The sequence below is a fragment of the Nannobrachium achirus genome (assembly GCF_963921795.1).
Source record: "Nannobrachium achirus genome assembly, chromosome: 15".
In the NCBI taxonomy this organism is placed as follows: Eukaryota; Metazoa; Chordata; class Actinopteri; order Myctophiformes; family Myctophidae; genus Nannobrachium; species Nannobrachium achirus.
Window position 1 is genome coordinate 24,450,486 of NC_137822.1, and position 15,021 is coordinate 24,465,506.

At 40.2% G+C, this 15,021-nt stretch overlaps 1 protein-coding gene across 8 annotated transcripts in view; it reads left to right on the forward strand.

Annotated features, from left to right (window-relative positions):
* The first annotated feature begins 3,419 nt into the window (after positions 1 to 3,419).
* The window catches only part of cdk5rap2 (CDK5 regulatory subunit associated protein 2), a 54,903-nt gene continuing 43,301 nt past the window's right edge, over positions 3,420 to 15,021 (forward strand). For 5 of the 8 annotated variants that reach the window (XM_080743905.1, XM_080743908.1, XM_080743906.1 and 2 more), the window contains exons 1-6: positions 3,420 to 3,573; positions 6,427 to 6,482; positions 10,328 to 10,389; positions 12,887 to 12,997; positions 13,094 to 13,170; positions 13,728 to 13,851. In XM_080743905.1, the coding sequence (XP_080600031.1) occupies positions 3,521 to 3,573; positions 6,427 to 6,482; positions 10,328 to 10,389; positions 12,887 to 12,997; positions 13,094 to 13,170; positions 13,728 to 13,851 (483 nt within the window). In that variant the 5' untranslated portion in view covers positions 3,420 to 3,520. Of the gene's footprint in view, positions 3,574 to 5,325; positions 5,459 to 6,056; positions 6,178 to 6,426; positions 6,483 to 10,327; positions 10,390 to 12,886; positions 12,998 to 13,093; positions 13,171 to 13,727; positions 13,852 to 15,021 lie in introns of those variants that run through there. The other 3 variants (XM_080743909.1, XM_080743910.1, XM_080743911.1) reach the window with 3 other exon arrangements.

Genomic DNA, 15,021 nt, shown 5'->3' on the forward strand with positions numbered 1-15,021 from the left:
AAAGCAAATGTTGTTGTATAATGCAAGTAATGAGGACGTCTTTGTTAAGGGAATATATTTTAGAGATAACTATTAAAACAAAAACAAGTTTCTCATCTTGTATCTTTCATCAATTACAGGGTTTAAAACATTTTCAAAGTCATTGTCCTCATTCTCTGTACAAAGCCCCCTACAGCTGTATGTAATATTTTGAGAAGTACAACTAAATATCTTTAAATAAAAACAAAACAAAAAAATGCAATTCTGTTCCTGTAGTTGAACACAGATGTGTGTATAATTGTGCAAGCTGTAGTTTCTCCACTGTAGTTGTGTACAGTATATACAGTGGATCCCCTCTTGCTAATTTAATGTTATTTAATGTTTGCTAATGAGCAAGGTTCTGTATGTCTATGCAATACAACATGTTCTGGTGACTTTATATATCAGTTGGCCCAACTGGTCTTGGAGTTTATAGATTTTTTTTAATTATTATTTTATGTGTACATTTTGGGCTCCAGAGAACAAAATTATTGCAATGTTTATTGTCTTTTATTTTTTTATTTTCGTTTCTTTTCCCTCTATGATAATCAACTATGTACTGTACCAGAACGCTGTTTTTAAGTTTTATGATATAACTTGTGTTTTAAAGAAAATTATGCCAATATGTGAAAGTTATTTTCTTTTTTCCTTTTTTTTTTTTTCTTTTTTTGTAAATCCATTGCAGACATTAAAATGAGCTAAGAATACCTCACATTTTACATTATGACTGGGAGAATACACGTTCTGGTGTCTTTATAATTAAAAACCTCAGCCAAATACATCTTGAAACTCTGAACACCAGCTCTGGTGCCTTCATACTACACGTGTCTTTTACCCTTTCAATTTTTCAATGTTCAGTTGTTCAATAAATACATTGAATCTGTGTGTGTGTGCACCGTCAATTTGAAAACATTTGGAACAAAGAATACCCAATAAAAAGATTTTCTTTATTCTGCTGCTCAAGTGTCCACTGGGGGGCATTATTGTGTTATTATTAGTAGCATGATCAGTAGGCCATTCAATAGTGTCTGAACTGATTAATTAGCAAACCTATGATTAGGGCTATCACGATTATGACATGTATGACGATTAATTGTCACTCAAATTGCGATTAACAATTTAATTGTGTTTTTGTCGTTGACAATTACATTTCTGTTTGGCTTGTAGGCTTTGAAGTTGCACATATGACACATAACCTAAATAGACCTATACAACGAAATACTGACATAGGCCTATTTGACAACTTTATACTTAAAAAAGAACATTGATAGCAGGGCAGGAATTTCATGGAGGCCATGAAGGCCATGGCCGCTGTTGCCCCTCAGTTTGGCCTTGTGCCCCTCAAACCAATGGCATAACCTGAGGCCACAGTGGCCTTAATGCCCCAGCTGACTGTACCACTTTCTCCTCTGTCTCTTTCTGGTCAATATGTAGACAGTAGACACCAGTGTCTCTTGCTTGTCATGTAGACACCAGTGTTTTTTTGTTTTTTGTTTTTTTTTGTTTTGTTTTTTAGATTCTGAAATATTAACTCCTCCAAGTCCCCATCCCATTAAACCAATCCAGTGACTTTGATTGATGCAGGGCTGAGCATGGATCAGATTGTAAATACGATTAGGTTATCATCCCTAAACATTAAATTCAAAAATTCTTTCAACGGACTAAAATCTTGTTTTATTTGATGGCCTTCCTGCCCTGGCATTTGGCCTTTGTGCCCTCAAAAAATGGACAACATCAAAGGCCAAGTGGCCTTGCCCCTAAAATGACGAAATTCCAGGCCTGATTGATAGTGTATATAGCCGATCTACAAGCTCACAACGCGTCGCGATCTGCGACGCTTTGAGAGATTGATCTGCTATTTCCACTATATTGAAAATGTTGAAAAATATATGAACATTTTTCAACATGGAAACGATTACGACGATTTTGACAAAATAATTGCGACAGCCAGGCCTACTTATGATTTTCTTTAATAGCCCTGAAACATGACGGTCAGAAGGCATGGACGGATTAACCCCGTGAGGGCCCCAGGCCGATATTTTTTCTCCACCATAACCCCCCCTCCCTCCCGACGTGCATTACCCAGCTCGGATTTTAAGCCATGATGATGATCTGTGGGCCAAGAAAGCTGCAGACAACAGAGGAGGGGCCCACATATTTTATTTTTAATTAACGTATATATTTAATTTTAGTAAATTGTCAATGAAGTTCAAGTTTTATTAGAAAACATCATAGCATAACAGTATGAATTTTGATGTTTCTTACAGTTCAGATCAATACAACAAGAGGACTGCTCTACTAAAAAATGAAAACAAATCATCAAAAATTAAAATACAACAATAAAAACATTACTTCTGGTAAAGATTGTATGCTCTTGGGAGGAATGACATCTCGTGCCTTTGTGTGTGACTCACAGGTTGTGTGTGTCCCCCCATTCCTCAGGTTGTAGCAACTTGTATTTTCAGACAGGCTCTGAAGTCAATGACCACGCGGCCCAGTTCCCCCAAGGGCCCCTGAAAGCCAAGGGCCCCTGGCAACGGCCCTGCCGGCCCAATGGTTAATCCAGCCCTGTCAGAGTTTGCTGGTTTGCTCAGCTTTAGACCTCTATATTAAAGAAGACACAACAGCTAGACATCTAAAATGATCCATTATTGGGTGTCTACAAATCATACTTTTTTCAAATTTCAGAATCAGAACTTCTGCAAATAACATCATCAGGCTATGGGAATTCATTGTAGGCTAGATTGATTGATTGATTGATTGACGTTTTTATTGACAGAAATTGAAATTCAGGCATGACTACTTACGGCACGCAAGCACGCACGCAGGCACGCACGCACGCAGGCAGGCAGGCACGCACGCACGCACGCACGCACGCACGCACACACACACACACACACACACACACACACACACACACACACACACACACACACACACACACACACACACACACACACACACACACACACACACACACACTGTTATGAGTTTTCAACCAATCGTTTTGTACCAGTTCCCACCCCGCCCGCAGTTTGGTCCCATAGTCCAGACACTTTGTCATGCTGTGTTTGGCTAGTTGGCTGTTCCGTTACAGTTAACAGTAACACTGGACGGTTTAGTTGGATCGGACTCGGAATTAATAGTTTCCTCTTCCAAGAATGAAAATATTGTCATATTTTAATAATCCTTTATACTCCTATTAATCCATGGAATAAACAGGCTACATATCTCATAATGGCAGTCCACTGACACTGAGTAGGATAATAAATGTTCCTTGACAACCAGCTAGCCAATCACAGTGAGACCGTCCCTCTGGGCTATGGGGTGTAGAATCCGCCGTAACGTCCACAGTGGTGACGTCTTCACATCATGATGGCGGTAGTGTGTGAACTGTTTTGAATTGTGTCCGTTGCTTTTTGTTACGTTTATATGCAGAGCCTCGCTCGCAAAACGATGTGTTATTATTATAGATAGGACACAAAACTGATTAAGTCTAGCGATGGATTCCGTGGTGGGGGATGACCCGACGCTCCCCGTTGACATCAACGGAAGGTAATGTTCATAAGAGGGAGCTAGCTAACGAGCTAACGTTAGCATGGTCCACTGTACGTTATAATATGTTTATTATTTTTTTAATCGGCATGTTTTCCAGAAGAAACACGCTTACAGTGCACGTTATACGTGACGCCGAGTGCTGTTCATTGCCACGTTCAACTTGGTGCACCTATTTCGGGCATGACGGCATGTTATTATATGCAAATGTGAAAGAATTGTCTTTCATGTCATCTTAGATAGTGAAAGTAGCACATTTATAAGCTCTCAAGTCTCAACGCATCCCGATGCGAGTTCTGAGCGTGTCTACAGCTTGTACATTAAATTGCTCTAAGTCAGGTTTAATGTCTCCCAGGCTTTGGTGTACATTTTGTGTAACGTTACTGTCTGTCACTAATTCCATGTAAGGATTTGGTGGTCGGTATTGTGTACGGTAGCTAGCTATGTGGGTGATTAATAAATACATGAAAGACATTCGGGTTTGATGATGTTCTTATTGACAGCTTTTGACTGCTCTGATTGACTTGTTAGTGTTGCATCAGTATAGTAGTGTGGATAGGGCTGCCTGTCTTCCAAGTTGTGCTGCTCAGTTTATGGTTTGGTTAGATGTGCAGTAGCCTCGGGATCCAGGCATTTCAAGAAGATCTAGATGTACAGTAATAATGACAATAGTTGTTGTTGTTGTTATTGGTGAAGTGTAATTGACTTGTCATGCTTGTCAAAATGGTGCCATGGCCAGGTGCCTAAAAGAGGAAGTCAACAGACTGGGGCTCTTTCACTGACTGGGCTTGAAATTGATGTGCCTGTGACTCCTAGCTTGTTGCGAAATATTGTATGTATTTTTTGCTTGCTTTCTAATGAGAATAATATAATTTTGGACCATTAAGTGTTTGCTCTGAATTCTTCTTCTTCTTCTTCTTATTAATGTGTACATTGGTTGTCTGTCTAGCATCTCTCTGTGTATGTGTGAGCTGTGAATGGCAAGTATAGTCTTATACAGCGTAATGTCTTCAAGTTCAACCACTGAATAAGTGAAGATGGGTACGGCGTATGCATAAAGGTTGTTTCCAGGTGGTAAGCGAGCGTGCTGCCACAGTAATCCAAGATGTAAGTGATATGTGTGGTCGGTGTGGATTACTTATTTAGCAATTTTGAATCTCATTTATTGGGTTGTTTAACTGTATTCAGAGCATATTAATTTAAAGGAGCTATAGTCAACTTTTATATTTTGGCCGTTGTCAGGCTGACTTTGTTACATCCCTCTTCTATTCTTTTATATGGATTCCAAGAGGGATGTAAACAAAGTCAGCCTGACAACGGTCAATTGGGTCAAAATGATTATTTTATCATTATTTTACGCTTTTTGTGGTCATTTTTGAAAATATTTTCGAAACATTCATTTTATTTTAGCATCCATTTCTCAAGAAAATGTTGACTATAGCTCCTTTAAAGCTTGCTGGATGTTGTTCATAGTTCGTACTACTACTATTGCGTCCTGCCCTGATGTTTGTAGCTGGCATTTGAACACAATTGAGATGAGAAGAGGAAGTTACAGTTCAAAGTCTGACAGCGACAGCGTTTTCACTGAGAATGAGATTAGTTTTTAGTTGCAACAGTTGACGTTGGCAAACCTCTGTGTCATGATTAGCACTGACATGTTTTCTTGCTGACTTAAGCAATTTGTTCTGCTGAAACTAAATGAGTTGTGTCATTGTGTCAGTCACCTCTAGTTCCTCAGTTTCTCTGTAGTACTGTAGCACTGCTACCCTTTCAGATGAGGTTTATGCCTGCCTTCATTGCCTGGCTGGCAGCATAATAGAGACAAATCATGGCCTTTGCTGTATGCCAAGGCCTATTGTAACTAAGCGAACAAAGTGCAAGTAAGGTGAGGAGACTGTATGGTTATTATAAGAGACTTATAAGAGATGTGTTAACTTTTCTCTATTACTGTAACAAAAATGGAAAGGCAAATTCTGTTAGATAGAACAAATGTGTTTTCTTGTGTAATCCCTTGTTTTCATGTCAAGTTTGTAGATTGGCAAAAATCACCTACAATGACATGCCCAAGATAGCAACACCAGGTTTACAGTGTTTAAAAAATGGAAGTTGTTTTCTTCCAAATCCAAACAGAACCCCCATCCCATTGATTGTGGTCCAGATTTGCATTATTCTTCTTGTTTAAAGCATTGTGTTGGTGAGTGATGCTACTGTCGCTTCTGGGTGATCAGAACTACAGTGCTGTGTTTGTTTAATAACCAACGCTCTTTGCATCCACTGGCTGCTCTGTTCTCTCTTCTGTGTCAGGCAGCACATCACAAGGCTGCCACTGGCACATGGAGTCATGGACACACACACACACACACACACACACTCACACACACGCGCACAGCCGCACACACACACACACACACACACACACACACACACACACACACACACACACACACACACACACACACACACACACACACACACACACGCAGAGAGGTAAACAGCGGAGCAGGCAAAGGGAGACAGGCAGTGTCAGAGTGAATGTAAATGAAGCAGAGATTCAGTCTCCAGCTATTTATAGAGTGTCCTTTGGGCTAAGAGGAACTGGCCAGTGTGAGTAATGCATAAACATCAGGCATAATGTGTGTTGTTGTTGTATAGTAAGTAACTAACATTTTGTGGGCAGAGAACATTGGCCAATCTAGGACGGAAAACACCTGTGCTTTCAGTTGCGATTATCGTTTTAATTGTTTATTCTAGTGCTGCTGGTACAAAAATGTTACTTACTGTATATTCCATTTCACTGTATTTCATGGTACAATTGATTAGGCTGTGTTCCTAATGGTGTAATCTTTTCCCCAGCTGCAGACTAACTGACTCCATAGGTTCTGGAGAGTATTCCATGGACAGCATGACAGGTACAGTACAGACTTTCCTTTGTTCTCTCTCACTCTTCCTTTTTGTTCATGTTCTCTCGTGTTCTCTCTCCATCTCTTGACACATCTCCCCCGTGTTTTAATTAAGGCTGTTGCTGTGTTTTGCTCGTTTCACTAAGAGGTGATGACGAGGCATGTGGTGTGGTGGGTGTAGCTAATGATCTAGTTTCACTCTCATTCATGGTCAAGGTCTTACGTGTGCCAACAATATATACATAGACCTAGGTAAATATAGAACATACATTATGTAAGCAAGTGGTTGAGAAAGTGGAAAATCAGGTTAGCATAATGGATTTATGATTTAGGATAACTCCTTCTGCACTTAAATACTCACACGGTTGCTTAGATTAACTATTACTCCAGTATAGAAATGCATATTATTCCCATGCAGTGATGTTAATAGGTTTTTAATGTAATGAGTCCCGGGACCCAAGGAGGGTCTTTCGGATGAGTCCCAGGGATATTTTATGGGTCCCACAAAAATTCAACGCGTCATGTCATTTTTGACAAAGTGCAGCATTTGACTTGAATTGGTTATTATATGGTTATGTTCATGTTACGTAGAAATGTGTCTGAAAGAAATTAACCACAATTCCAAATCTTACAATTTTAATACTTCCAAATAGTCATGTGACGGTTTGATTTTTTTTAATACCGAACCGGTAATATCGGATGTTGACCACTTGGGGGCGCAGATAGAAGCTTTTACAGAGTCTTCATAATCAACAGCCACCTGTTATTTTATATACATCGATAATATATAGATCTTCTCAGTGAGATGTCTCCTGTTTGTACTGTTACTGCTTCTATGGAATGGGGGAAATGGTCTCTGCCGTGCTTGTGTTTGCTCTGCTGTACAGAGAACCAGTGGACTGGGTCAAAAGGGATTGCTTGTAGATCGGCTACTTTTGTTTTGAACGGTTGATCATAGAGGGACGTGCCGCCCCTCTATGGATGCGGGAGGGCAAGGCACAGGCGGCCGCGGTGGTCCGCTGCCCCGGCGGACCTCCAAAGGGACGGCGCCGCCACGAAAACACTATAATCAATCAAACAGTTAGGCAGCCTAGGCTACATACATACTATCTCAGATAGCATACATGCTAGGCTAGCTTGCTTCCTCCGTGTTGTAGTTGAGCCAATAAAGGTTATTTGACCATGTTGTAAAGACGCAATGAAGACCTGTGTGGCTTCTAACACGTTCTCCAATGTCCACCACATCTATAAACAATAGCGCGTGTATCCAGTTGTTATTGAATGAAGAGGATGAAGAGGACAGGGGGAGAGGGGGAGAGGAGGCGGGGTCGCTGTCTGAGCAGTGAGCAGTGAGCACGTCACGTTTCTGCGACGTGCCTTGCCATACACGTTCTGTGGGGGAACCCTTTTTTGTGTATCACCTAACACCCTGTGCCACTATGGTCAGAGAGCGGCCCGGTGCTACGCTAAAACTCAGGCACCCATTGAATTCTGTGACCATGCACGGACACAAAATGGCGTTCAAAACACACTGTCATTAGTTCTATCGTCTGTTTTAAGACTTTCTACGCGGATTTCATTTGTGTTAACATAGCGTAAAGTAGCATGCCTTCACCCATGAACAGTGGTGGCGTCTGTGGACTTTTTCAAATATATTTTGTTTCGCGACGTGGTAAATTATTTTCACGTGGACTCCAATGGAGGCGATGCGTCCGTGGGACCCCAGAACACTGACGTGAATGCGTCTCTAGGCAACGTGAATGCGTCAGAGACGCGGGACGCGCACGTAATGACGTCACTGCCCATGGATGAGAGATGAATGATGGTAGACTTAGACCAAAACAACATTATAATATTTAGCTTGGCCTTTTCCAGTACTTCAATCATGATATGAATGTGACGTGAAGAAAAAGGATAATGAGCATTGGTCAAGATAATATGAATATGAATGTAGGATAGGATAAGGCTAAATCACAGGAAAAGGGTTTGGAAATCAGCAACACAGAACGCACAAACTCAAATGTGGCAATAGGCTATTTATTTTCTATTGACTTGATTTCTCAACCTCCCACACCTGCCTCTCTAAACCACATTTTAAAAGGCCTTTACCTCAGGGCATTAAAATACTTCAAGTATGTTATCAAGCATCTCACCTGACTTCCCACATCCGTTTCTATACACAAACTATTTGCCATCAATTAATTAATTCTCACAGTTTTTCTTTATTTATACTTTTGTGTAATAGTTGTAGATATTGTAGGTTTGAAGCATTTTCACTGTTTTATATATTGAGAGCAGCAAGTATACATAATTTCCTTTGTTGACTAGTAGCTAACATATTTATCTTTATAACTAATATTGAACAACTTTTCATAATGTATACCCTAACCTGCTCTAATTTACCATTATCTTGAATTTATAAATATTAGCTGTTGGTTTATTGTCGTTAGAATTGATTAGATTACCACTGTTTGGAATGCAGTTCAGTATATATTTTCAGTATAGAGCAGAGGATGAAAAAAAAACAATATCATAAAGACATCACATACAGTATGCTTTCCCAACCAAAAATGATGGATGTTCTCATTTATTTTACACTTCAACCACACAACCCATTGCTCTGTGAGGCAGGTGTAAGCAACCTATGAAAAAGGACACCTTAGGTAATTATAGTGGTCCCTTATTTTAGTAAGCAGCCACAGGCATGCCAGAGAAACGATGAATCATTTCAAAATGATGTTATATGTTTTTTTCCTCAACAGTCGGCTTGCTTACAAGAGCTCTGCAGTGCTGTAAACAGAATAAATAAAATGTATAAATAAGCCTACTTGAAAAATGTATATATAACTTAAATCAGTGTTCAGCAAATAGTAGCCCAAATGAACATAATAAAAAGTAAATAGAAGAACAATAAATTAACTGTTTAACCAAAAGCATTTGATTACAACTCTTATAGCTTTACAGTTAAAAGCGTAATCATTAGCATCCCTGTTCTGTATGTTCGTGAAGGAACATTTGACGTATTTGACCCCGATATTAAAGAAACTATCAGCATGGCTGATCATTGCATGACACAAACAAAGAGGACTATTAGAGTGATGAGGGTCTGTTATACATTATATCAGTGCAGTTGACATAAACAAGATTTAAGTATTAAAATCAGTGGGATAATGACAGACCTTCTGTGAGTCTGATGGATTGTGACTGTGAGTCCAGTCCTGTCAAATGGTCAGCCTGTCAGTGAGGAATTAGCGTTGTGAAATGTGCTGTTGACTTATTTAGAGTGTTATATGAGAGGCAGTCGGTGGTTGGCTCACTGACCTGAACCGCTCTGAATAGGGCAGCACTCCAACTGTTCTCTTCACCTCTGATCCTCCTTGCAGAGAAAAACATGTCTGTTCTCTTTCTAACATCGTCAGGATTTATATTTTTGACTAGGTCTGCGTGTAACCTGTGTATGTATGCAGACTATGCACTTTTGAAAGAGAGGGAGTTATTGCCTTAAGCAGGGACTATTTCACAATTCCAAATTGTAGCTGCATGCTTTCTTTATATACCTGGTCCCATGCTGGAAATGGGTGCATCCCCCATTCCGACATGCTGCCATTCTGACATCCCCCCATTCAGACACTAACCCTATACCTAATCCTAACCTCTATGGAAGAGCTGCCACTGCGACAATTAGAAGTCTATGTCGGAATGGAAAGAAGCCCCCGCTGGAAATGGCCAGATTAGCTCACACCACGTCAGTGTGTCGTGAGCTTGTATATCGTCTATTTTCGGCGTGTGATACCGGCACACAACCAACAAAGTATACTGTCAAATCAAGCCTAACTCTCCCTTTTCCTCTACAGCTCCATCCTTCCCAGAAAAGATGTCGCCCATCAAGGCTGTCACCATGAAGGACTATGAAAATGTGAGTGATTCCTAAAATGTGGTGGTAGTCTTTCAAACCTTAACATCAGTCTCTCCAAAAATGAGCAGCCTAACCATATATGGAGATTTAGCATTGTAGGGGAAGAGAAAGGTGGCTCACAGCCTGAATTTCAGCATTTCACTGTGACTGGTATGCACACTCAGATTTCTTGCTTGTGCTGCCTGGCTGGCTATATGAATGATTAGAGGTTTGTAGAAGTGGTCCAGACTCCCCCCTCCCCCAGTACCAGATGTATGCTGTTATAGGCCTGGAGCACAATGATGCTCAGTCTGCTCAACGGAGCCCAGTGTTTCATGCACGCCTGCACACACTCAAACACACATACGATGCTCACTCCCATTCCCCCCATCTGTAGTAGCACACAAGCCTTTTCATTGGCCTATTAACCACTTTCAACCTGCGACCCTATTTTGGGCGAACATTTTAAAGATAAAAAAAGAGGAAAATTAGCTGATCTACAAGCTCACAACGCTTTGCAACACAATGCACAGGCATGTAACAATTCATTCGACTCACGATACGAATCACGATATTAGGTTAACAATACCATTTTTCACTTTTTTTTTTACAGTTTACAGTTACAGTTTAGGCATTTAGCAGACGCTTTTAATCCAAAGCGACTTACAATAAGCAAATAAACATCACAATAATAAACAAGATTAAGTGTCAGTACATCAACAGCAATATAACAAATGTGAATGAATATATATCTAGAAAAAAAAACTATATAATCCGTAAAAAAAAGGTTTCTAAAAACCTAAAAACAAATGCTAACTAGCTTCATGTATGGTCATTAAAAACACTTTCCAGACAATTGACCGAAAAATATATATTTTAAATTATTTCTCTCCCTCCCCGTCACCTGTTTGAATCGATTTATGATAAATCCTCACCTTGCCTTTACCACTTGGCCATTTGCACCACCAGATCTGCTACTTTTGATACTTTTGTGTGTAGTTTGAGGCATTACGTTTCTGCCCGACAGCAACGATTATAGGGGTTGAGTGGCTTAACCCATTCTGGACGGGTACCCATTAAAGTGTATTATCCCCTCAGGCCAGGAACACATTATGTAGTACAGTAATTTTTGAAAAAATATTTTAAGTTTTTCTGAATTTCTTCTATGAAAGCAAAAGGTGTAAGCCAGTGGTTCTCAAACTTTTTACGCCAAGTACCACCTCAGAAAATATGTCTCTCTCCAAGTACCACCATATGTTAGAAGATGTTACCGATCAATCGGCAATGGATCGGATCGGGCCGATCAAAGCGTGATCGGCGATAATCGGTGGTTTAGATCAAAAGGTAAATTCACCGATCCGATCCGATCGGTGCATCCGATCAACCAGCCGTTCAGTATGCCCACTTGAGGCCATTTTGGGGTATTGATTTCCACAGTGCTGAAGGAATAATTAGTTACTACTATGATAATAATTACATAGTAATGCTGGTAAATAACTATAAGGCAAATATATAAATGAATTCATGAGTGAATGAATGAATTAAAGTTAAAACATTAACATTTAGAAAACATAAATAATAACTTGATCGGATCGGTGATTGATCGGTATCGGGTGATCAAACTTTTGTGATCGGTGCTCGGTTCCAAAAAACCTGATCGGACCATCCCTAGTTAGAATATAGGTGCGTTACCGTGCGTAGACCCACCCCATATATGCACAGTTAACACAGGAGGCCAATTTATTCCTTGAATTCATGGAGACTTTTTAGTTTTTGTTGCATTTCTAAGCCAATAATTTGATGACCGGGGTCATCAAACAGATTTATCTATCTGTGAACTTCCCATGCAAACTGATGATATTTCTAATGTGATGAATCCGTTCTCAAATCCTCTAAGCTAGGTGTGTCCCTAGTGTTATTTTTGGGAAACTCCTCTGAGTACCACCAGAGGGGTGCCCATGTACCACCAGTAGTACATGTACCACAGTTGGAGAACCACTGGTGTAAGCTATCAAATAGTTTGGGAATTTTGTTTCTAACTGCTACAGAGGCTGAGTAATACGTTTTCCAGAAAAACTGTGGGAAATCGGAATTTCAAATCGGACTTAGGCCTAACTATCTCTATGGAATGGATGAGTGGTCGGATTGGACTCAAACCGTGTCCAAATATTTAGTCATACTGTACGTCATAGATATGTTATAGATGACTGATATCATACATAGACTGACTGGACACATGACATCCAGGATCCATGCTGTAAGTACTTGCGCCAGCAGAGCGGGCAAGTACTGCGATCAGTGATGTCTGTTTCCGGCCGACAGTACAAAGGCAGGACCTACTTGTGCGCTAGGCGCAAGTTGACAGAGCGTATTTCTAGTTAGACCCTGTGTTGTTTCAATTTATTCAGCTAGTTTTGTTGTTAAGAAACATAAAGAAAGATGTGGATAACCTTGTTAGGCAAACCTGTAATTGGAATGTACCTGCAACTTATGATTTTTCTTTCTTGTTTAATCACAGCAAATCACAGCTCTAAAGAAAGAAAACTTCAATCTGAAGCTGCGCATTTATTTCATGGAGGACCGCAGGCAGCAGAAATGCGATGACTCCACCGAGGACATTTACAAAACGGTGCGTTTTAGACTTTTTAGTCTTGTTACAATTTTAATTACCGTAATAACTGTGGTACTGTAGCTCTGTGTTAACACAATGATTATTGTTTCTTAGAACATTGAGCTGAAAGTAGAGCTGGAATCCATGAAGAGAGACCTGGCAGAGAAACAGGAACTTCTTGTGTCTGCATCGTAAGTATGACCCAATTTAGGTGCATATGCATATTCCTAGTTCCTCCCCTCACGTCACACGTGGGGGGGAATAGTAGAGCGTGTGTCTCCTCCCATTAACATGAAGTCACTAGCAACTTATTTTCACCTGACGAAGAGGAGTCATAATGTGTTTGTCAATTAAACAAAAGTTACTTGTTTTACAATCTTTCACTGGCATAATTGCCTACATGATTTCTTTTTCTTTAAACAATATTTTTATCTTTTAGTATCGGACTCCAACACTCATGCCAAAATGATACAGGCAGTTTCTGACAACTTGTTGTTGTATTCCAAAATATCATTGGCAGCTATGACCCTTCAGCATTCCTTAATTATATACTTCTGTATAGAAAAAAAGAAAAACGTTGTAATGACAACTAAGTACTTGTAGCAATCTTTTTGTGTGTTGGGTGGGTTAGTATCAAACATTAGTCAACAGAAACCTTTGTTCAAGATCAAGAAGTACAGATGTCATCGAGTCAGAGATGGAAACATGAAAAAGAATTAACATTCACTATTTGTGTGCACGTTGCTAGGAAAGCGTTGGAGAGTCTTGCTGGTCGAGAGGCAGGAGATCCCCGTCGTTTGAGAGATCAGTACCAGAGAGAGATGGCTGCCCTCCGGGACACGCTCAACAAGAAGATAGGTGACCTACAACAGGTGAGGATTCAAGAATGAATCTGATGCACAACTCATTAACTCTGCTGGCATCCCTATTTTGGACCTGTTGTTATGGGCAAATATTTTCAAAAATATCCCAGGCATATATCGTTGCTGTTGGGCAGCTTTTTTCATACGACAGTGTCATGTCATGCGAAAGCAATTTTGACAAATTCTTTTGTCAAAATGTTTGCCTATAATGTCATGCCATGTACACAATAAGGCTAAGGCCGTGTTTTATAATTATTTAACCAATGAAAAGTATTAACAAGAGCTTTTGACTACTAAGTAACTTTGGACCAATTAGAACACGGTTTGCACATTTAGGGCCCTATTTCCGCCAGTGCCTTACCCCCTTATCCCTAAACCATTTTGCTATTCTTTTACTATTTAAATGTTTTCTTTTTTAAACAGTTCAATTTCAATTAGCCGACCTACGATCTCACAATGTGTCGATGTAGTTCGGCTATTTGAGGTGTTATGAAATATTTTTCAAAATAGTAAAGAAAAAGGCAAAGAAGTTTTGGGATAAGAGATAAGTCACAGATGAAAATAGGACCCATAAGGTTTATATATTATACAAATATATATTCGTAGTACAGCTGTGTTGTGCAGCGCGATTAGCAGATCTACAAGCTCACAACTAGGCCTGGGGGGGTATCGACATTTTGTTACCGCGATTACCGTCTTCCCATTTACCGCCGGTACTGCGGTAATTACCGCACCCCCGTATCTATTAATTAAGGTTCGGCGATAAGCCAAAATATTGCAATCATCTTCCCTAAAGTCGCCTCTCCACAGCCTGACTGCCCGAGTTATACTTCCAATACTTCTCCGTACAGCACAGCGGGTATGGCTTTGAAAGGAGCAGATCTACAAGCTCACAACACATCGCATCCGCGACGCGTTCTGAGCTTTTAGATCTGCACTTACCATAGTCGGGTTACCATAGTAACGTAGGCTAGCTACTTGGGCTTTTCAGACACAAACAGCTGTGTGAACAAACCAGAAGAGGACGGGTAGTCAGATCGTGTACAGTGATTCTGTAAACTCACGTCACGTCTCAACTCTCACATCGCAGTGATTGAGTGCTGCTATATACAGGTTTTAGTTACAAGACTTGACAGAAAAGGTTATAAAATCGCCGACGCGCCGCCAGACGGGGCACAA